The sequence below is a fragment of the Sciurus vulgaris genome (genome assembly GCF_902686455.1).
Source record: "Sciurus vulgaris genome assembly, chromosome: 7".
Lineage (NCBI taxonomy): Eukaryota > Metazoa > Chordata > Mammalia > Rodentia > Sciuridae > Sciurus > Sciurus vulgaris.
In genome coordinates, this window is record NC_136467.1 from 96,193,884 (window position 1) to 96,220,131 (window position 26,248).

The window sequence follows — 26,248 nt, forward strand, 5'->3', positions numbered from 1 at the left end:
ATCAATTTTAAAACAACTAGATAGCCATCTGAAAAAAAATATTCTGCACATGCCTTGCATCATTCTCTGGTTTAAATTCAAATAAACATCTTAAACATAAAAACATACAAAAGTATAAGAGAAATGTTGGTTTATAATACATAAATTTAAATGGGTTATGTCTTCATAGCTACTATTTAAAATTTGGAAGCCAGAATGAAAGGACTTTTGATTTTGACTACCCAAAAAGTAAAAATATCTAGTTCTGAAAAACATCATACAACTCAAAAGGCAAAAGAACAACTGTAAGGACATTTAATTTCACAGAAGATTACTGTCATGAAACTTGGTTTCATAAAACAAAGAAAACATCATTGTAATATTCAAGATATCAAATGTCAGTTTTTCTTAGAAATTAAGAAGCAAACACCAAAAAATAAAACAAAACTAATAATCAGTCAATAATACAAACCTAACAGTTTACATGAGATGACAAAAAGTATCTTTAAATATGTGAGGGAGATGTTCAGATTCATTCAAACTGCCAGGAAAGCAGATTTTAAAAACACCATGCATATATAATTTTTCTTCTGTCATCCTGGAAAAAATGCGATAGGTTCACAACATAGTGATTTTATCCATTGATGGCAATAATACAAAATCAGCACCTTGTCCAAGTGAGGTAATTTTGCAGTATCCACAAACATTACAAATTTATATAATGTTTGATCTAGCCTTCTCAACACTGAGTACACCTTGTGTTAAATGAAATATGCACAGGATCATATCTGGCACCATTGTTTATTAGAGACAAAGAATGAGTATATGTGGAAATGAATTTAGAATAATACTAATAATGATATAAGATAAATGATAAAGCAAAAAGACAGGAAGTCATGTCATAGTGTGTAATCTTGTACATAACAGGCAGGCTTTTGATTCCTAATATTTAACTTGTGTCTCTCTCTCTGGAAGCCTATTCATATATTATTTGCCCAATGATCTGTAATTTACAATGTTGAGACTTTTGGGAAGTGTGTTCTTGTTAATGGCAGGGAGTTACTTTTTAAATTATTTTCCTGAAAAGCCTGGTTCTTTTTATTTTTATTTTGTTGTTTTAGTTTTCTAAATTGATTTTCTCATTTTCTCCTAATTTCCTTTTATTTTCCACTTTTTACATTGCTTGCTCCACTTTCTACTACATTCTGTTCTAATCAAATGTTATATTGTATTTCTAATATTCTAGGGGATTTTTCTACCACTTAAATTTTACATATTTGTGAATTCACTTATATAGGAAAAATAGTTTTCTTACAATTCTAAAATATTCTTAATTTTTTTCATTTTAATTTTCTTCTGTTCTATATAGTGCCTGTGTTTTCTTTAAATATTTTTTATGATGGTTTGTTCCCATCATTTGGAGTCTTCAGCCAAATGTTGGGTGGTATTATTTAATAGTAAGGAACTATGAATGCTGATGGAAAGCTTGCCAGGTGCATTTGAGACATGAAGACTTGGAACTTTTTATAGGTTTGTGTGTTGGCAACTGACTTTTGCTGGGGGGACCACAGTGCTTTGATATCCTTCAGGCAGGAGTCTCTGAGATTGTCTTTCTTCTGAAATAAAATCTAGAACATTATTTGTTTGTGGTGGGGAAGTAGGAAAGGTATCAGAATAATTCTGTGGATTTATGATTCAGAAGAGAGGCTAGTAGAGTCATCTAATCCCTGTTTCCAGGATCCACTTTAGTACCACATGTTAGGATGATTTTAAACTCCAGGCAGCTCAGAATTTTTAATAAAGTTGTAAAATTTTAAATAAAGTTGTTTTTCATATTTATTCCTCTCATTAGATTTTGTATTTTGACTACTGTTTTTCTGTATGTTTAGTCACTTCTCTTAACATTTTTCAGGTTCTCAAGATTTATTGAAAAGTAATGACCCATCTCATTACTCATTTTGTTTCTAAGTTTTTGCTCTTTTCTTGCTGTTATTTTATGTTCTTAAGCTTTGAGAGGTAAAAAAATAAAATGAAATAAAATTTTAAAAAGGTGAATAGGTTTAACAACATCAAATTTAAATATTTAGTCAGATATACCATTGTGGAAAGCTCACAAACTATACAGCTGAAATTAAGATATGGATAAATTCCTAGAAAAACACCAGTATGCCAAACTGATTCTATCACAATCCTAAAACATGAATAACTCACACATTTTTTAAATAACTAGTTAAAATATTTAAAAAAATTATGGGTGGGAATGATACCTCATCCCACAGTCTAAGCATTTTTTTTTCCTGAAGTTATTTTCAAATGCTTCCATAGGCATCCATACCAAACGATTTTATTTATTCATGTATGAAATTCATAGTTATTTTTATAGTTATCCCATTGTTTACAATTATGAATTAACAATTTTGTTAACACTTGGTTATTTTAAAGAGCCTTAATCTTTTTATGCCTTGGGAGCTGTGACTTGTTTCTTGTCTGAGGTTTTATCTTTTTAGTCATTGCTAAAATAAAGGTTTGTGCTTTTTTATCTTTGGGGTGTCTTCTAAATTTAATATTCTATAGATACAAAAGTTTATGTTATTGCAGGTGTTATCAAATTTGTCTTTTCAAGTAATTTGACAACTGTCTTCAATAATTCAATGTGAATTCAAGTTTGTAAAAGATTATTTAATATTTCATCTTTTTGTTTGAAAGGATCTGAAGATGAAAAATGCAAAGTGATTATTGATGTCTTTGTTATTCTGGCTGCAAACTGCTCAGAAAGTGCAGTCTATGTGAACAAACTTGAAAATATTAGTTATACATGTGGGTTCCCATGTGAAGGCCCAACAGAGGTAAGGTAAATTTATGTAGTGATTCTTTATTTGTTCTGTTAAGTTGTAATTGTCAAATTTGAAAAAAGATAGAAATGTTAAGGATATAAATCCTTCAATGTTCAAGATGTACATAACACAAATATAGCAAAACTGTAAATAAGTTCCTGGCAATCTACTTGGAAGTATTACTCATGTTTATAATATGAACAGGTAATAGGAAGTTTGAATAATTGTTTTATTCCTGTTTCTTTGTGTCACTGAAGTTGTTATCTGCTAAGTGACCAAAGTCTCTCAAATGAGGTTGTGATAGTGTCACTTTTTTGTTTGAGCATTTTGTTGAACATCATGATTAACTGCCATTGTACTTTGGGTGTAGTTTAACCTTTGGGATGTTTCTCATCTTACAGCAGACTTACTGCTTATTATTGTGGGAGATGTGGCAAGAATAAAAGAATAGAGGCCCTTTGTTTCATACTCTCAATTCCATCTTCCACAAATTAGTGTTTTATTTTAAATACATAAAACCAAGTAACAAAAATTTAGGATATTAACTTCAAACAACTTAAAAATATTTTGTTAAAGTGATTGAGGACTTTTCTAAAAAGTTAGAGTTAACAAAATATTTGTAACATTAATAGTGTGCATACAACCGAATTGGTTCATTTTACTTAAAAAAACTCTAATTTTGTGCTTCATATATCATTTATATATCATTTGTCTTTTGTTCTGGGATTGAATCCAAGGGTAATTTACTATTGTGCTACACATACCCTGCCCTTTTTACTTTTTATTTTGAGATAGAGTCCTGCTAAATTGCCCAGACTGGCCTTGAACTCATGATCCTCCTTCCTCAACCTCTTGGGTAGCTGAGATTAAAGGCATGCATTACTGTGTCCAACGTATAACAATTTAATAAATATTATAAGTTACCTTCTTCCTGAATATATCCATTAAATTGAACATCATTGCTTACTTCAAATTCATTCAGAGGTTTCAACTGCAGTCTGACTTCAAATCCCTCAGACATTTAATTTAAAGTATGACCCAAATCTATCTTTTGTACTTTTTTATAATTCATACATATATGAAATAAGCTCCATATATATTACATGTATGTATTTTGCCAATCACAAGCAGATGACTACACACACAGATGATTAAATTAATGCTTTAAGGCTTATTTCACTTTATCAGCATATTAAAGATAATTTTTCAAGAAATTTACTAATTGAGCAACTATACATTTTTTCCTAGTAACAAAGCATATTTATTATCTTGTACATATATTTGGATTTCTCTGTACCCACTAGAATAATTACAAACTTATACAAGATCTTTCTCTGAATTCAAGAAAATACAGAAAGATTGCAATCCATAAACATTTTAGCTATATTATTTTTCATGATCACATTTTATAATATTGCAACAGATTTTAAGATAAAACATTTAAAGGTGCATCACTTAAAGATATCTTTATGTATATTTTCATTTTATAAGGACTAGGAGTAACTTAAAACTGTTTAGATGCTAATATTTACATGCTTTCTCCAATAAACATCATTCAGTTAATCAAAGATAATTTTATTAATTAAATTATATATCAGTATAAGTCCTTAGTGTTGATTAAAGATGGAAAATTGCATCTTAGCCCATCATGTTAAGTTCCTATGATTTGTAGTATCCAAAATAAAACTTTCTAGTTTATCAGTATAGTAGGATTGATAGGAATTCACAAGAGTAAGTTCTTTAATATTACATCCTTTATTAAAATTTCAATTATTTCAATTTCACATTTTTTATAATTTTAGACAATCTGAGTAAATGATGACAGAATGGTTCTTCTAAAGTTAGATTAAATCATTCTAACTTTTCTAAAGTGTTATTTTTATCAGCAAATTTTATGAGTTATTTTTACATAAATAAAATTCTTTTAAATATTTAACCCAATAAATTGTCCTCTTTGTTCACATATTTTAAAAATTAACACTTTTGATTTTAAGGTAAGAACTCTAGTTTCTTTTCATGTGAAGGACTAACAATATAATCCAAACATAATAATATGATTTTCATGTTCTGTAAAGTTTTGGCAAAGTAAAACATATACATAATTTTTTTCATCATTTTCCATTTCTTGTAAATTTTTGAGTCTATCTGACTCATAGTCCTAAAATATTCATCTAAAAGAGGGGATGGGATTAGGAAAGACAGTACAATGAATAGGACATAACTTTCTATGTCCATATAGGAATATATGACCAGTGAAACTTCGTATCACATATAACCTCAAGAATGGGATCCTAAGTAGAATAAGTTATACTCCATGTATGCATATGTCAAAATATACTCTATTCATGTATATCTGAAAATAAAAAATAAAGTAGAACATATATGGACAATTGATTTCAAATTATTCCTAAATAAAGAAAAAAAGTAAGTGAAGGGGAACAAAAATATTGCAAAAAATTAAATATCTCCATCTTAACTCCATCTTCAAACAGTAGTAGATGCTTATATGTAGAAAAGACATTTTAAAAGTTTTATATGCATACACAGTACCATACAGACATATGGAAAAACACACATGCACATAAACAAGTTGTGATGGACAGTTTAACCAGTAACTCACAAACTCCACAATAATAGTGCTTATTAATCTCAGAAGTATAAAAATCAAAGAGAAAGTCTTAAGCTTTTAACAGAGTAATCTCTTAGACAACACACAGGAAAGAGAATCTCCTCATCAGGATTTTTCCCTTTTTGTTTAATTGCATCTGTCAAATGAACAATGCTATTCATATCAAAATTTCCCCTGGGTGACTAATGCAATTTCAAATTATCCCTTGAGAAATTATATCTATTAAAGAGATATGTACATGAATTACAACATGAAGGAAGAAATGTGCAGTGGTAATTAATAAGAAACCGAGAATAATACAAAAGAACTTATATTAGCAAGCACTGGTATAAAGTCATGTCTTCATGTTTTAGTCAACTTTTTTTTTTTTTCCTGCCATGACCAAGAAGACCTTCCAAGAACAATTAGAGGAGGAAAAATTTATTTGGGCTCATTGTTTCAGAGGTCTTGGTTTGGAGACAGCCAACTCCATTCCTTGTTAGCAAGATGATGGAGAACATTGACACAGAACATCATGGTGGAAGTGTCAGGTAGAGGAAAGCGGCTGGGAACATGGCACAGGGAAGCAGAAAGAGAGAAAGACAGTTCTCTTCTCACCAAGGGCAAAATATATACCTCAGTTACAACCCAATTAATCTCTAGCGAAGGATTACTGCCCCAATTATGTTAAAGATTCCATAACCCAATCATTCCACTTTTAACTTTCTTGCATTGTCTCATAAATTTTGGAGAATACATTCCAGAACCTTCCAAAGACCAGTCAGTTCCAACTGAGGCCCCAAAGAACTTTTGAAAGATTTTAGTAAGATATAAGAACAATTTTGTCTAAGGAATGCCTGATTGATGTGGCCATCTAGACAGGGATAGTCATGGAACCTATACCTGTCTTTTCCCAGTTGTGCACATTTTAGTCTGACAAATATTGTTCTAAGTATCTATGTCTCTACATATCATTTTTAAGGAGTCATTCCTGCCTAACTCTCTGTGAAGTAACTTCTTATATTCTTATAATAAACAGGGCAAAAATTGTGCCATAAATATCATATATTAAACAATACTAAGATCTCACAATGACTCCTTTGTTGAATGATTTTATTAATATAAAATCTGACAAAATGACATAGAAAAATACAAGACTTTTCCTAAACTGAGAGTTGTCCTACTATAACTATGATTGCTTACTTTTATATGCAAAACACATTCTGCATGTATACTGTAAATATCTTTCAGATAGATTAGCTTCTATATAACAGAAATTATTTGTGTTATAATATTGTGTTAAGTTTGTAAGTGATGAGAGTGGAATATCAGAAAGGGAATTTCCACTGGCTCTAATTTATTTTTTCCCTTGTGAAGAAAACACTTTTCATTACCTAACTTGTGATTTTATTACATTTTTAATTTAATTAAACATTTTAAAATTTCTAAAAAGAAGTCTCTTTCATTTTTATATTATTCATAGTATTGACATTATGAACAATATAAAGTACTATGTGTATAAATAGATATTTACATTTGTGTGTGTATGTGTATAAACATATATACAACATATATAGCTACAGGATTTTCTCAAATACTTTTTATTTCTTGTTGTGACTTCTTTGATATGCATTAATAAATCGCAATCATCTTCTTTGATCAGAGAGTTCTTTGAAAAATCTGATGAAACTAAGAATAGTTCCCTCACAATAATTTATACACATAAGTACCATATTTGCATAAAATTTCCAAGAGATAATACACTCCATTAAACAGATCCTTGATTTAGATATAGATATGAGGGAAAGTGATTAGAAAACATTTGTTCAAGTTTTTTGAGGGTTCGGGGTGTAGCTAAGTATAAAGCATACCCTTGGGTTCACTTCCCAGTGCATACACACACACACACACACACACACACACACACAAAGAGAAACACAAACACACACACATACTCCCCCCGACATATAGAAATCACAAAGGTTTACAACAAAAATGAAAGTAAAAAAAAAACTAACAGCCCAATCAATAAATGGCCAAATGAACTAAACAGACATTTATGTAAAGAAAAAAAATGCAAATAGCCATAATATATGAAAAATATTCAACATCCTTAGCAATTTGGGAAATGCAAATGAAAACTACACTAAGATTTATCTCACTCCAGTAAGTGTGGTAATCATAAAAAATACAAGAATAAAATATAATATAAGAATAAAAGCTGGTGAGGATGTGGGACAAAGTACATTTGTACATGTTGGTGGGACTGCAAATCAGTACAGTCACTTTGGAAAGCATGTAACTCAACTATCCCACTTCTTGGTATTTATTCAAGAGAGTGAAAAAATAAAAAACGTACTATAGTAATACATGCATACCAATGTTTATGGTTCACAATAGCCAAGGTATGGAACCAGTCTATCTAGGTGTCCCTCAACAGAGGAATGGATAAAGAAAATATAATATATTATATATATTATATTGTGTATATATATATATATATATATATATATATATATATATACAAAAAAAAAATGGAAGTTTTACCAAGACATGAAGAGAATGAAATTATGTCATTTGCCCATAATGGATTGTAGGGAACATTCCTCAAGCTCATCTGACAGCAGTCACTGACACCATGGTCTAAGTAAGCCAAAGAGTCTGAACAGAGAAACTGAGGTAATGGTAAAGACTTGCCATAGAATGAAGGTCTTTGTAGCTGTTGAGGCTGAGTTTGAGCTGAGGGGAGGCCTCCTTCAGTCATGCATCACAGAAAGCTGTGATGTGAGCTCGCCAGCTGCACTGCCTTGCTGGAGCTTGCCATTCCCCCAGTCCTTTGTCTCAGACCTGTTGCTGGGCAGAATTGCTTAGGCATGCTTGGTTTATTTACACTACCTGGACTCTCGATGTATAGTTCACCTATAGGCTGACTCTGTTATACTTTAACAAGCATGTTAACCTGATTGGATAATGTGCCTATATATGTCCTGTGCAACCCTAAATAAAATTAGATCCGTGCCTTCAGAGCTAGATCTCAATGCCTGAGTAAGCACGCTCGGTAGGGCTAGATAGGGTAGGCATCGTCGTCCTCACCCTCAGCAAACCCGTCTCTGAACATCTACAATGGATGGAACAAGAGAACATAATACTGAGTGAAATAAGACAGATGCTGAAAGTAAAGCATTGAATGATTTCTCTCATATGTGAAAGCTGGAGAGAAATAAGAAATTTTAAAAATGGGGGAAGGAAGATTTCAGGAAAATAGAAAGGAGAACAGTAGAGTAGAGGAAGGGGAACAAGGGGAAGAGAGGAGAGAGGGGAAAAGGGAGGAATAAAGAGAATGAATTATCTAAACTATGACGTGTGTGTATAAACATATCATAATGAATTCTACATTTATGTATAACTATAATGAATCTATTAAAATAAATTTAAAAAGAATAATGGAAGGACATTCCTTGTTCCTGTTCAATTATGCTTTCTGAAAGTGATAGAATAATGGGTGACAGTATACAAAACACATAGGCCTGGGAGACCTGAGTCTAAATGCTGATTCTGCCACTCATAATGAGGGTGAACATTTATTCAGAATGTACCATGGGTTGAGAATCGTGCTATGTGCTGCTTTTAGTGCTGACTTCTTGCTAGTTGTGTAAATTTGGGCAGTCATTTAACCTTTTACCCTCATGAGGACTCTGAAAGTGGATATTTTCCATCATTGCAGTATAATTTCTATGCAGAAACTGAAGTGCATAGAGATGAAGAACTTGCTTAAGATCATGTAATAAATACCCTTGAAAACTGCACATTTCTTGTCTCTTTGACTCCAAATTTTATTTGCTTTCAAATATAATTCAGTTTTCAGTCTCAAAGAAAGAAAAAAAAACCTCAATTTATTTGAAATCCCAATAATAATTACTGTGAAAATTAAGTAAAAAGTAAAGTGTATATTCATTGAAAATTATAGTGAGCCCTACTTTGAATTCTGTACAATTATCTCCTCTTGTAAGAACATTGTTCTTTCCCAACAATTGTTCCCAACTGTGTTTTTCAGTTACCTAGATTTATAACATTTATAATAGTGATAAACACAATGATTCTTTAGTTTATGACATTTTTCTATTATAAATTATCAAATCCTAAATTCTTTTATTTGAGTTTTAGTTAATATAGTATAATAAGCCATCTAAGTCTTCATAGATTCTAGGTTTAGTGTGATTAGCTATTAGTCCCTAGTTTTTTTTTTTTCTGTGTGCTCTATTGAACTCACCAAGACTGAACTAAAAGATGCAAACAGATAAATTAATAGAGAAAAAGCTATGTTTTTATCCAGTATCTGGGAAGTTGTGCTCTTTAAGAACTTCCATGGACCAAACAGATAATTAATTAAATGTATTCCTGATTACTCTCCTGAAATAGGCAAAATAAACAAATAGAAAGTATGGAAAAAGCACTACCAGTGGGGCAGTGACTGCAGGAGCAGCTCTCAGAGACACACAAGGAAAACCTGGATAAGATGCAGGGACAAGTGTACCCAAAGTCAATCTCCAAGTTAACCATGTTGAATAGTGTGGTCTCACCTACTTTTCGGAAATCCACATCACTTAACCCTACAAATTGACTGTATGTGTAAAAACTTTGACAACACCGTGCATACTGAAGTCCAATGATAATGTTAATATTTGAGATCTTATACCAAAAATCAAGAAAAAGACTATTAATATTTTCATGTGTGTATATGTAGCTATATATACAGAAAATAAGTGAAATGAATTTTAGAATAAGGATAACTAAACCATATTGTTTTCATAATTAAAGCAAATCAGCTAGGAGGACTTCCAGAGCAATCAAGGTAATGGAAGGCATACGAATCCAAACCTCTCAGTACACTGTCTACAAAACAATAAGGCTGAAAGAGAGAGAGAGAGAGGAAGGAAGAGAGAGAAGCAAGAAAGGAGAGAGAGGAAAAAAAAAGAAAGAGCTAAAACCAGTAAACTCTGTGATTATGTCTTTTGTACTTATTGGTAATTTGAAGTGTTGGTGATTTGTATTTTCTGGTTATGCTTCAGGTGAAGAATTTATACACTGGCTTATAATAATAATAAAATTCCAAATAAGGTTATAGACTAGAAATATAGAACTACAGGTAGGTTTTCTTCTTCCCTTTGATAGTTTTTCTAAGGTAATAAATTATTTTTTTTTTCATTAGAAATACATACTAAATTTTGGGGGACAATGTGCAATATATCTCAAATTTCAGAAAGTCATACTAATATTATGTGTGTCTGTGAGTGTGTGTGTAAAGAGAGAAGAAAATAAAGTCATAAAATGCTAACATTTGTTGTTTCTTATAGGTGTTTACTTAATTTTGTAAACTAATTATAGCAGTGATCCTTTAATTTAGGAACTTGTCCAATGTGTTCTGAATCTAGGAAATCATAATGTGTTCAAACTATTGGAAATAAAGTCCTTCCATTGTAAACAAATACACAGATAATGTCTATAGCTTCAATTACAATATTTTATCCATAGTTCATATGTAAATGGCATTTGAAAAAATTCTCACTTATCTATTCAGGTTTAAAAGCTCTTGTCCTTTCTAGTGGACTTGACAGTCTTACTTGACTTGAACACAAAATAAAAATGAAAAGACAAATTCTCAGTCTACTCTTACCCAACAAAAAAAACTAGATCTCTAGAAGTCATCAAACTTTTGTCACCAAGGTTCAGACCATGAAACCAAATTCTTAAACATTGTTTTTATTGATGGAAAATAACTTATTGGCTATAAACAAGATCAAAAGAAAATATGGAAATATCCAGAGGAAACTAATAAAAAGAGGGGTGGGGAATTAAAGTTTTTTTTGCTGTATTAGAGTTATGTTTAGCAATTAGGAAAGAATAGTCTGGGTTTAATTCTCAATAAGAGGTGTCTTATCTGGTTGCAAAATTCACCTCTTTGTCAAGATAATCCAGTGGGGATATGTGGAATACTTCCAAAATGGTTAAAATAATTTTTTAAAAAATCATAAAATTATGACTTCATGGAAATATAAAGTAAAAATGTATTAAAGACATTGTTTAACTCATTTTTAATAGTGAATCAAATAACATCTTACAGTTCAAAGGAGAATCCAAACACCCCTCAAAGAGAAAAAAATTTTATGATACCATAAGCAAATTTTCCATGGATCTATTTCTCCATTCAATATTTTCACAATATCATTAAACATTTAAGGAACATCTGTAAAAATAGATTAAAATAAGCAAAAAAAATTTTTAAATATTTGTGTAATGAATGATCATCTATTTAGCTTTTGTAAAATGTATGTTTATCATAATTTGATATTTGAGTATGAACTGTATATGACTGCACAAAATGATTATGATGTAAATCAAAACTGAATTGTGTTTACCCTTGTCACAGGAACATACATTTTAATTCATAAAGTATAACTTGAAAGGACTAAGGTGGTATTTTTGATGGAAGTGACATTATTAATGAAGTTTTTTTAGATTTTTGCAAAGAGATGCAGTTATTTGAGTGATGGAGATAGTCAGGAATATTGCTGTCTGTGCATTCTGAGAGCTGCTGCCAAAAGGTGTCTACAAAATACAACTGACTATCAAGGGAACAGATGCCAACATGAAGTCATTTATAAAGATGAAGTTAATACATCCAGGTATTTATGTATTGTTTAAACAAATATCTCTGGTCTTTGAAAAACTTCTTATAATTAGTCATAATTGAATCATTTCATAATACTATGTAGCCATCATTGTTTTGTTTATAATTTTTGAGTACAAATATCAAATATTTACATATCCATATATGATTGATATATACTGTTACTTTACAGATTCATTATGTATACTAATGGTAGCCCCCCCCCCCACCAACACACACACACAAAAGCTGATTTAATAGACCTATACAGGTGAAACTTTTCTGTATCACACTAAAATTAAGTTAATATAAATTCGTGGTATATTTTGATAAGCTAAGGTTTATCTGGCAAGTTCTGGAGAAACTAAGAATATAACTTAAAAAATATAGAAAAAGTAGCATTAAAATTATCAGAAATATTGCTCTAGAAGGATGGTTTCATTCAACATCCTAAATTTCCATATAAAAAACCAAAGGAGAAAACTAAATCAAGTAAAACAAGCAGAAGGAAATAAATTATATAGAGTAAAATTATTAAAAAAGAGCACACATAAGTAATAAAGAATATCAATGAAATCAAAAGTTTATCCTTTTATAGTAATAACAAAGTGGATGAAAATTTAGCTGTATGAACAAAAAGAATGAGAATAATGAAATTACTGAAATCAAGAATGAGAGATTTTTATTAAATTAATTACAGAAAAATTACGACCAGGTGCAGTGGCACACGCATTTAATCCCAACTGCACAGGAAGCTGAGGCAGGAGGATCAAGAGTTCAAAGCCAGTCTCAGCAACAGCAACAGGAGGTGCTACACAACTCAATGAGACCCTGTCTCTAAATAAAATACAAAAAAAGGGATGGGGATGTGACTCAGTGGTTGAGTGCCCCTGACTCAATCCCTGGTACCAAAAAAAAAAAAAAAAAAAAAAAAAAAAAAACAAAACTATATAGATATGACTTTGTTGGTACATTCTAGCAAATTGAAGTGGTAGAGTGTGGCTGGAGGACATGGGAATTGGGGCATGGTTTTGAGTATATATTTGTATCTAGTGAGTAGAGTCCTCTCTGCTTCCTGATCACCTTGTAAGCCACTTTCTTCTGCCACACTCTTTCACCATGTTATATCTGCCTCATCTTGAGCCCTGAGGAATGGACCCATCTCTCTATGGATTGAGACCTCTGAAATCAGGAACCCTCAAATAAACTCTTCCTTCTCTGCAGTTGTGCTGGGTCATTTAGTCACAGCAGCAAAATAGATGACTAAAACAGTGGAATTTGTCACAATAATGCAAAGTTGCTTGAACAAACTAAAATCAATTAATGTAATATGCCTTATCATGTAATTAAGGAAGAAAAGACTAGTAAATTGAAAGATAGGCGTAATAGATGCAGATAAAAAGTATTTAGCAAATTCTACACCCTTTCGTGATAAACACATTCAACAAGATAATTCAGTGGAACTTTTACAATCAGATAAATAACATTTAATATGGGAAAGAAACAAAGTTAAATTAATATTATACCTAATGATGAAACAATGAAAATGCAAGTAGAAATACTCAGCAATTAAAACCACCATTATGGTTAAAATTTAAAAAAAAATTGGCAAGAAAAAGTGTTGATGTTTTCAAGGATATGGGGAAATAGGACTCTCACACATCTCTGATAAGGTTGTAACTTGACTCAATGCTTTGGAAATACTATGAGTTCCTCAAAAGTTTAACTGTAGACTTCCCAGATGACTCAACAACTCCACTTTTATATACTCAAGAAAAGCAAAACCAAATGACCAAGGTCTATGTGAAAGTTTGTACAGTATTTTTAATAGTCCCAAAGTCCATGAGATGAAATAGGTAAAATAAAATGTGTTATATCCATACAATGGAATATTAGTCAGCAATAGAAAGAATTGGATTAGTGATACACATATGGATGAACCTTAAAAAAATGTTGGTAAGAGAAAGACTTCTTGTTATTGTAAAAATTAGTACAAAGGATGCAGTCTGGCAAATTTAGCAGATGTAAGTACTTCTTTTAAAATTAACAGTCACTCCTCATCAGTTACAACATCCAAACTTATTACATAACATGACATCAGCTACTATATTGACAAAACTCATACAAAAACTTAGAAGTTAAAAATATGTTTAAGTTTTCTGTCAGAAAACTCTTATTATGGTCAATAACAGGAATATATACTGTATAAAATATATAACACCATATATATTGAAAAAGTTGAAATATTATCAATGGACTTAGATACTATGCCTTAAATTGACTAACACATTTATTACTCAATTAATTCACACATTCAATGTATTATCAAAATTTAATCAAAAGTTGTTTTATAAGCTTATAAACACATTCTAAAATCTTTAGAAAACAATAATGTCTTATAAATCACTGTCCTTTTTGAAAAGGAAGAATAATCTGGTGGGGTTTCATATACCATCTAGTATAATAGACAACATGCGAAGACTTTGTAAGGAAAACATTTGGACCAAAGAGAGCTCTGAGAACACATAACATTTTATTTCCTTAATTGAGACATGTAGCCATAATTTGATGTGAATGAACAGGGTTATTTAGTAAACAGTATTAAGGAAAGAGCTCAGTATGAGATCATAAATGAAAGTAGATTTCAACCTTAGACTGTATATAGAGTCAGACTCAAAATGTATTTAGATTTGAAGCAGAAGGTAAAAATGTTTATATCAGTGAAAAAATATAGAAAAATGTCTTCATGGGTTGGAATTAATATTTTTTTCTCAGAGACCCAGAGATTTATTCAGGAAAGAGATACTTGAGGGAGAATATAGGTTTTTTCAGGGAAGAGACATTTTGGGGGTAAAGTACAAAATACCATTCAAGGGCGAATGTGGGCCATCTCCAGAGAGAGCAAGACAGGATGAAGAAATGTTTAAACTAAATTCACAAAATACATCTTTAAATATTTGTAGAATTGCTATAATATTAAATTAAAGGATTTCTTTCTAGTGAAGGATACTACTAATAATGTTAACAGATAAATAATGCATTAATACTTTTCTCTTAAAGTATAATTTATGTGAGTGCAGCATAGAATGCATAATGTAAACAAAGTATTTCACACAGGACTACACTTCTGCCCTAAAGTGTTTAAAAAGCATTTTCTGAAAAATTGGAAAATATTTAGTGAGAAAAAAATAATTTAATTTAAAAAATTCCACAAGCTGTGTTTCCACTTGCAACTTTAGAACAGCTTTTGGTCAGTATGGCATAATATTTCTGAACATTAGTCCCGGAGTGTGAAGTGTTCATGACTACCACTTCCTTGGAAGCTACAAATTTATGCCTGAGTCAGCAATCCCTATTTCCTACCTAAACTACAGCATATTGAAACTATCAGTTCATACAATCATCAAATATTTATTAACAACCCCCCAATAGAAGATATTGTGAAAAATGTGGAAATAAATCCTGACACCTGTCTCGCGGTAATTGTAATCCACAGGAAAATTTTATTCTCTTTAGATCACATATCATGTTTTTTCTATTTCATTTAGAAAGCAAAACTGCATTTTCAAAGTGCTAATATATTTGTAATTTTTACTTTCTGAACATGTAAGTAGTATGGGTGGTAGCAATGTATTTTCTATTCTTCTTTCTGGAAGCTAAATTAAACTAGTTCCTTTACAGGCTATTTTTGGAGAGTCTCAACTTCTATGTAATGCTAAATATAACCAAAACATTATGTTTCAGTTATAAGCAAGACTTCTATTTCAAAGTGTAAAATCTAAAATCCATGAGAAATCAGGTATAGTTTCAAAGCCTGTTTCTGTTGAGTCAGGAGGATTGTATAAATAGAACTTCATGTGAATTTGCCACAGAAATATATTGTGATCAACGTTTTTAAAATTTATGACCTAGAAATTCTTATGATTTTAATAATTATTTATTCCTAAGACTATTGCAATTACTGCCATAGCGAAAATGATGTTTTATTAATGAATTGACTTGCTTCATTTGTATTTATATTATTTGGCTCTACTATGTAAACTTTTCTACCTACCAAACAAGTCTTATGTACTTAGATTTTACTTTTGAAAAAACACCCCAAAACAATAAACAAAAACAAAGTGAAAAGTAAATTGAACTCCATATAAAAACAATTTATTTTTTGAATGTGCAAATTTTTGTGCTTAGTTATGATATCTCTAATCCATGTTTTCTGTCCTGGATGGATTATTTTGTCTATAACACTTGCATGCACCCATCTCTTTTCCCTCTTTATCATGCCCTGGAAAAACAAATAACCTTTCTGCTCTAAATTTTACTGTAAAATGATATGGAGGTCATTAATTCGTTTAAGCAATTTAAAAGTTGATATCATTTTATTATCCACATGCATGCCAAAAACTAATTATAATAGGCTTCATTAAATGAAGCACTTTTATATAATTAAGTTTCAACTATAGTATGAGTTGAAGCTTAGCTCATGTTTTTTTTTTCTTTTAGATGCAAACCAATACTTATGCATTTAAATCATAGTTTGCCTACATTATAGCTTCATATTCTGTGACTTTTCAAGATTTTATTTCATATCTCAAACAATAAAAAGGTTTTATGTATGTTATATGATTTTTTGCTACCTGGGCCAGATTTTTTATTTTACTTCATAATATCTAAATAGCATTTTATAGTCCTAACCTTTTTACATTATGTTGCAAATTATTTTGTAAGACTTTGAATTTCATGAAGTGTTTATGCAGCACCTTTAAGAAGATGACCTTTCTCTTCAGTGTAGCTCAAAAATTCAAAATGTATTTAATGATTACTTAGTCAATATTATTAATAGAGCATCTACTGTATGTAAGACATATAGATCATAACCTTAGAGCTTAAGAAAACAAGTAGTTATATGCTTCATTTTTCTTATTCCTAGAAAAATCATTTCTTCCTTTAAAACATCTCATAATTACTATGAAAACAATAACATTTCAGTATACACTTTCATCATCAAATAGATTTCTTCTTTTTCTTGTTCAAATTATTACTTGTATCAAATTTAATTACAATTCAGAATTTATTTAATAATGCAATTAAAATACTTTATAAAGTCTTTTTACCAAATTTATTTTCTCAAAGCAAAATTTCTTTGAATTTATGGTATATTTTAAATAATAAATATTATCAATAATATATATATATATATATACAGGCCATTCTAATTCCCACAGGGCAAGTGCATTGATGTTCTTGTCAGTGAATATCTTTCAGATTTCATTTATTGTAGCAATGTACATCCATTAACTTCAATTTTATTCATTATGAGGACAAAATACTTGAGGTAATAATATGTAGTTGGATGGTCTTGCCTTCTGGAGGCATCTTGGCAATTTCTAGGGCTATTTCCAATACTCATAATAACTGGCTGGAACACCTGGCACTTAGGTGGGTGGTGAAAAATGAATGTTACATATTTTTCAAGGTCAGAATAATTCCTTGCAAAGTTTTCCATAGTTTGTAAAATTTCCCAAAAGTCTCAACATACATTAGTGTGTATGTAAAATATTTTTATAACTATTTAAGCTTGGTTCTGAACTTCATTTTACACATTTAGGAAAATATTATTATGATTTTAGTAATCATTTGATATTTAGGATTGAAAATTCTTATGTTAACAAAATCAAAGTTTTTTGCAGAAATTTACCAGAATTTTTCAACCATGTTAGAAAAATAACATCATCCTAAATAAATTGCTAATACACAGTTACTATTATCGGTCTTTGTAGCTGCTAACAACCATGGTAATTCTGTGTTTGGGTCAAATGACTAACCATTTCAATACATTTTCTGCTTAATTACTCATTAGTATTTTTATAGAGAAATGCCTACAGTTATGTATATCAATGTTCTTTCACACTCTTATAATAATGGTATTGAATTATTTTAATATGCAATGTGTAGACAGCTTATATATATGAATTCTGTTTGATAAAAAGAGTCCTAAGAGAAACAAATACACCATAAATAGGACATATTTGTCTGACTGACTTGACAGAAGGAACCCCATGTTGAAAAAAACATGGATGAGTCCAAGTTCTGTGCAATTATACATAAAGTTACATGAGTTTAAGGATAATAATCTCTATATATCACTATTGAAGAAAATTTTCCAGGTGATTATGGGGAAATTTTGTTCTCTTTTACATTTTTAATAATGCAAACTGGTGTTAAACCAGTTCACATACACTATATCGACAGGTGATGCAATTACATAAATGTATTATATGGTGTATATCAGTATAAAAAGTACTGATTATTTTCTAAAATATTTTATAAATGATAATCAAAAGAATATTTGCTTGTTAGTTTGCTTGTCAATAATTGTAATTATCAAAGTTTTTTTTTTTTTTTCTTACTTGTTAAATCCATAAAAATTTCGTAAGGAATTCAAAACATTATCTCAGTGTATTCAGTACGGTATAATAATCATTCAAATTGACATGGAGTATAACAAATAAGATTCAAATATATTGGAAAAATTTAGAAATATTTGAGTAATATAGTCTTTTAGTCTTCTTTTTAAATTAAATGAAACAATAAACAAACCAATTAGAATATTAGGACAAGAAACCTGCCAAATATGGATGGGAACATTCTGGATATGAATTGCAAATGAATGTGGATTCCACATAAATGTGAATATAAAATTAAACAATCATAAAATTATAACTGCCTACATATTTCAAAAACACAGAAACAAGTGCACTGATTTATTTGATTTCTTTAAGAGGAATACAGCAGGATGTGGATGTAGCTCAGTGGTAGAGCACTTGCCTAATATAGGCAAGGTCCTGGGTTCAATCCCCAGCATTACAAGGAAAAAAAAATTAAGAGAAAGTGTTTAATTTGAAATTTGAATCAAACAATGGAAATGATAAAACTGAAGATATAATGCACAAAATCTTTAAAACTAAAAGGAATAAAGGGGAAGATACTGAAATGTTACAATTTTCTAATCTTTATAGAAAGATATCATAGATAGGGTTTGTTCATTTGAAGAAATAGAAGGCAAATTGATTAAATTTAAAAACATAGAATATGAAAACTAGACAAATATTGAAAAGTATATCAATCATAACATAAACCAATTCACACACAAAATAAATATAATGAAAGTCACACACGGTGGTAACAGAAAACAAGAAGTTTTTATACAAGTGATATACATTAATAATATCTATGACAATACCTCAAATACTAGAATAAAACAAACCCATTTTGTTGTTCTAAAAAGGTCAAATAGCAATTCAAACTAGAAAGAGTAAAAGAAAAAACGTCAGAAAATATTGGAAAATGCAAGCTCAAACAAGGCTAGAACTATGCAATTGGTAAATCAATGCAGATTTCAAGACTGAAAATGTTAAAAAAGATAAAGTAGTTTACACTTAACTTTATGTAGGCAAACTAAGAGCATTGTATTAAAATCAAGAATACCTGTTACTAATCTAGGTCCCTGAACGTATTTATGTATAGGAACAAATGACAAATGAGTTAGAATAAACAGGAAAAGAAGAAAAAATTATTATGGTTTACAGATGAAATTATTATAATTCTAGCAAGTTAATATAATTGAACAAAACTACTATAAATGAAATAATTCCATACAGTGGCTTATTGCATAATTGATATAAGAAATGTGTTGGTTTTTCAATCAGAAACAAATTTCTCTTTGAAAATAAAATGAAGGAAAAAGTTTTACAAAGTTAGCAAGATATATCTGGTAATAAATTTTAATGAGTGTATACCAAAACATTAAAATTCTAATGAAGAATATTAGAAAATTAAAGGATTGTAATTTCATAGCATGTTTTTGGGTAGAAAGAAAATGTTTTAAATATGGAAATCCTTCCAAAATTTTTCTATAAATTCTATACAATATCATTCAAAGCTAAAATAAACTATTTTTCTTTATATTGAAGATGTGGAAGATAGAGTTTGAAAGAAACAAAGAAGATCAACTGAAAAAGAAGAGTAATTCCAATATTTATTAAAACAAAGAATCAGGCATATTTTGGAGAGTTATATATAAGCACTAGGAACTACAGAAAAATATACATTTATGAGTAATACACATATGTGTTTATGTATATGCATACATACATGTATCCTTACCTACATAAGGAAATAAATTATACCATTAAAATTTGTTAAGTATTCATTTATGAAGAAACTATGAATATTTTATACTCTTAAAATGGAGAAGCTATTCTAAACAGGACATGAGATTTATAAGCAATTAAAGAGAAAGATGATTCATTGCTCCATAAAATGTAAAATTTGTTTTCATAAATCCAAATACACTCAAGTATTTGGAAAAATATGTGTAATAAATCAACCAGAAGAATATAAGTAAAATTTTTAAGTAATTTGTGAATACTTAACTACCTATTAAGTAGTTCTGTTCAGTAGTACATGCTTCCCTCCATTTTTCTCAAAATCCAGTAAAAATATAGTCAAAAGAAACAAAAAGAATGGATGTTTTAGCTATTTTGCTGCTGTGACTAAAGGATCAGACCAAACAATTTTAGAAGAGAAGTTTATTTGAGGGCTCACGGTTTCAGATGTTGTAATCCATAGAAGGCCGGCTCCATTGCTCAGGGCTCAAGGTGATATCATGGCGGAAGAGTAGCACAGGAAACCAATTTACATGATGATCAGAAAGCGGAAAGAGAAAAACTCCACTCTCTAGATACAAAATATATACCCCATAGGCACACCCCCAATGAACCACTTCCTCCAGTCACAATTGGAAAGAAGACATCAAGGAGGTATCACATCAGAATTTGGGACACCAGAGGACAGGCAAAAAAGTCTGACTAGGAAATATCAGCCACCAAAGTAAATTGGTGGCTGAGGGGAAACCAATAAGTAGGCTCAACACTTGGAAGACTGAGGAACTGGAATCACCAGACAGACCAGAGTAATTCTAAGAAAATCAAAGAATTAGTTGCAAGCCGTTAGTTCTCTGGAATCCCTCCTTCATCCCATGTGACTTAACCCACTACACAATGATGAACACATAAGTTAAAAATAAAATAGGTAAAACATGGAAATAGGTTTAAACCCCTAAGTACTTGGCATCTCAGAAAATCTGGGCATCTGTCAGTAAGAAGTCAGACTGCCCTTAGTCACACCAATGAGATTCCAGACAATGGTCATTAGAAGGCAACTGATCACGGGTTTTTTTCTTATGAAGGATGTGTGTGAGGTGATGGGGGAGTGGTTTGTGTAAAGCAGAATAAAGTACCAATATCATATTTCTTTTTATACTACTTAAAAATCAATGTGAAAATATAAAATAATTGTAGGAAATTGCTGAAACTAGTCAGTTATTAAGCAAAAAGTTAAAGAACCTTATGAAAAGTTAAAAAAGTTAAAGTTACCTTATGAAAAGTGGTTTGTGGATAGTCATAATTTAAACACATAAAACCACATTTTAAAAATATAGCTCTTCCTAATCAAATTGGTAGAAATCAAAACATTTTGTGAAATTCAAAGTTCTTCAGATCTTGATGTACTCTGCATTCTCAAAATAAGGAATGAAAATGTAACATGCTACTATCTTTCTGGGGTGCACTTTGTTAAGAACTATTAAGATTGAAATCTCAGACAATCTCTTGCAGAAATCTGATTAAGAATGATTCTGTAAGAGATTTTCACTTTGAATATTATCATGATATTATTATATATCACACTATATCATACATTACATTATAATACTATATTATATATAATACTATAATTTATATTACATATAATACTATATTATATATATCACACTATATTATATATAGTGATGTTATTATATCACTGATATATGTGTTCAAAGCCTTCCACAGCTGTGTAATTGTTATTGCAATAAATAAAACTTCAGAAATAGAGTATCTTCAGAGGGTATAAATTCATCCAGTGGACTATTTGCAACCTTTGAAAACAATGTGTGAAAATTTGGACTAATACCCAAGACATATCATTAAATAAAAAGAGCAAGTCTTCAGAGCATTATATTTTACCTGGGATATGTGTTTTTAAAAAAGTTTTATAAACAGGATATATGTGAATAATTATATTTAAGTCATAAGTTGGTAGGTAGGTAGATTGAGGGAAGTGGAAATGTTAGTGATAATGATAAATACATCAAATTCTATGAACAGTCATTGACATTTTCTAAAATTTGACTGTTTTGTCAAAAAGAAATTTTTTAAAATTTATTTTTATTGTAAACAAATGGGGTACATCTTGTTTCTCTGTACATGAAGTAGAGGCATACCATTTGTGTAATCATACATTTACATAAGGTAATAGTTTTTGATTCATTCTGTTATTGTTTCCTTCCCCCCAGGCCTCCACCTCTCTTTTCCCTCTATATAGTCCCTCCTTTCTTCATTCTTTCCCCCCTCCTACCCCCCATTATGTGTCATCATCTGCTTATCAGCAAGATCATTCATCCTTTGGTTTTTTGAGATTGACTTGTCTCACTGAGCATGATATTCTCTTGAAAAATTAAAAAAAGGGAAAAAGGATTTTTGTTAAAAATCATGAAATTAAGAAAAAGTAAGCACACAAGAAAAGTCTTCTAAAAATCTTAAAATCAAATAAAATGAAAATTAATAATCATATGTAATATTGAAATATAAGAATCAAGTCAGCTATCTTCTGTTTCACCCTAAATTTTGATCTCCATTCTGGGCCTGTTTTCCTGGTACAATACTTATATACCCAACTGACATTTAGGTTATATGTATAAGTGGTTTCCCAAATATGTCATGATAACTGTAAACTTCTAGTTTCTAACCAAAATTTCTTCTGCTAAATTTCCTCTTACTAAAGATTACCACTGTCCCTAATTGCATGGTTTTAAATGAAGAAATCCTAAATTCTCCTCTCCTCCACAAAAATTAATCCATTAGTAAAAACTGTAGATCCTGTTTTTAAAATGTATTCTGAGAAGACTTTTCACCATGTTGAAAGTTTCAATCCTCTTAACATGATCATCTCTTTCTGGACTATTGCACTACTTCTTGCATTGCACCATTTTCTTGCATTTACTCTTTCCTACCCAGTTTCCAAGCCACTGTAACAAAACTAAGTCATTTGTGCTTATGTACCCAAATATATTGTAAGTACATTTTTGAGACTTGTTGTAAATATTCAAAAATGATTTGAAGATTCTTCACTGGTTACATAGGTTTTAGATATTTAAGTACTAGCAACTGATAGATAACCAAGAAGTCCTATTTTAATTATTTCAGTGTTAGTTGTAGTATCTAATTAGTACCTCCATAAGACACTTAATTTTCAAAAATATTGTCCTTAAATTTACTGATTAAATTTAGCTTTTCATGTGAAATATGGAATCAACTTGTGTAATTCTCATCTGTTATTTTTATTTTGCTGATATGTTAATGGAGATAAATGTAGGAGGAATTCAATTTAGTCAATTATATGTTTTTTGCTTCTGTCATAGAACACCACATACTGGGTAAAGTATAAACAATAGGAGTTTATTTGGCTAATAGTTCTGGAGGCTGGGAAGTCTAAGATTGAAATGTATATCTGTTGAGGGTCTTATTTCATCATAACATGGTCAAAGGGCAAGTGAGACAGAGTGCAAGGGCAAGAGGAGGTTGATACAACCAGACCTATTCTGGACACAACTTGGCTGACTCCCATGATAGTGACAATCTATTCAGGAGGGCAGAGGTCTCACAAAAATTACAACTCTTGAAGATCCCACTTCTTAATATCATGGTAGTAACCAAATTTCAACATGAATTTTGAAGAGGACATTCAAAAACCATAGCAATAGACCTTCATATTTTTACCCAGGATAACCTATTCACTTAGGAAAAAAAGCTTTGTTTCTGTTTTTGGTTATTTTGAAGTATATTTCTTAAGTTCTCATAGATAAAAAAAATAGCACTCTGACTAAAACTAGTCTTATCAATACTCATGACTACATATAATCTTGGTTTATGTGTTGGGCACTGTGCAAATTACTACCCCATAGCAAACACTTTTGAAAGTGAAAGGGTTAAATTAATAGTTAATGTATAAATAGTTGAACAGGGTCAAGCACAGGCAACCTTAAATGTCATGTGACATTTATTTCAAGTAGATCTTATTTTTCTTTTTCCTTTTCGAGGGATGTTAAAGGAAATAAATATGTTCTTTTATTTTTGACAACTCCCTCATGAGGTCATTTTGATAGAGGAAGCAAAAAGGATGCTTGTCTGGTAATGTATATATTTAATCATCTTCTGTGAAATACAAGTACAATTGAGAATTTTGCAAATGAGAAAAATAGATCACTCAGAAACTTACTTACCAAATAATTTGTAAAGGAATTAGAATAAAGGGTCTCTTTTCAAGGCCACCACTTTGAATATATCCGAGCAACTACTATACTGCCTATCATTAGCAGTCTCAGTGATCTTTGAAAACTTGCATTAAATGGCTAAGTTTTTCACAACTACAAGTAGAAAGACTTGAAATAGTTGACCTTTAACATTTTGGTTAGCTCCAAACACCATCATATAGATTTGTTCAAAGTGTAATGACTTAGGTTCATTAGGTTAATTTCCATTACTAATAACAAGCAAAGTGATTTAACATTGTTCATCTTCACTCATTGACATGTCTATATGATTATCTTAAGTGCTCTCTCAATACTTCATAAAGGATTCTTGAAATTCACAGTGTTACTTTGAGCTTAAGATTATCACAATGATTTAGGATTTTTTTTAACTTATTACTTTCTTTCTCTATATATGCATGTATATATATACATACATATATTTTTTCAAAAGGATGCACATTAGCATATTCTAAAATGTGTGATTATATTTGCATCTTATAATTCATATCACTTAAGGTAGTACCAAGACAGAGGACCCAAGAAAATGTGTTCAATGTATAATGATTGAATACATAAATGGAGTACTGAAAGGGTGTGTGTGTGTGTGTGTGTGTGTGTGTGTGTGTGTGTATGTGCATGTGAAAGGAATAAAAATGTTCAAAGACTCACTTTGCCCAGCTCCAGAAAAAGATTACTACCTTGTTCATAATTTCACCATGATATTCAATTAGAGAAAATTACATCAAAAACACTAACATATTATATTGGAGAGATTAAAATCACTGCAGAAATTAATTTGTATGTATGCTATTAAAGCAAAGTCAATTTGAAAATACATTAAAATCTGTTTTTAATAAAATAGAATAATGAATCCATGAATTGTATACAAGGGTAGAAATATTTTAAAATCCAAAATAATATAGCTTTTAAAAATAAGCATATGAAGAACATCATGCTAAGTGAAATAAGCCAGACTAAAAAATCCAGGGTCAAATTTTTATCTCATTTATGGAAGGTAAAGCAAAATAAGGAGAAAAAAAACGAGAGAGGATCAGATATCATAAAGATATAGAGAAGAGATGTGGAGTAGGGTAAGAGGAGGGCCAGGAAAGGGGAGAATGAATTTATCAAAATCCTACTCTGTGCATGTATAAATATACCTCAGAGAATTTTACTTTCTGTATATGTAAAAAGCAAAAATAAATAAAAGAACAAAAGGATGATCAGTAGAGTACAGGAAGGAGAGAAGGGTGAGGGAGGAGGTAAAAAGGGAAGGAACAGGAACTTAAATGGAGTCAAATTTCACGTATGTGTGACTATGTCAAAATGAACCCAACTACTATGTATAACTATAATGCTCTAATAAAAATATAAAGAATTCCTGGCATTGACCTTTTGCTATATTTTAGGTGAATAATTGCATGGAGTGACAGATTGTGTTTGAATGATCTATTTTATACACACATACGTATACTGTCACTTAGCATCAATAGAGTTCATATTATACTAGCTTGAATATCAAGTAAGTGGCAGGACATACATTTTAGTTTAGACCTATTTCGCACCAAAGTATTTTCCACTTTTAATTTTGCACAGTAAACAAAATCATACTTTGTCAAAAATGGATGCTTCCTATGAGAACATTTTGAAAGTTCATCCCAAATCCACTTTCATTAAATAATTGTATCAATTTAATAAATATGCAACTTATTAAATATGTCAAAATGAAGTACATGTCTAACTTGGATTGC

General features: G+C 30.3%; 1 protein-coding gene across 1 annotated transcript in view; it reads left to right on the forward strand.

The window, feature by feature from the left end:
* EYS (eyes shut homolog) overlaps positions 1–26,248 on the forward strand; it is a gene marked incomplete at its 5' end in the record, with an annotated part of 1,696,555 nt that overhangs the window by 135,484 nt on the left and 1,534,823 nt on the right. The window contains 1 exon segment of the mRNA XM_079147376.1: positions 2,686–2,830. Within this exon segment, the coding sequence (XP_079003502.1) occupies positions 2,686–2,830 (145 nt within the window).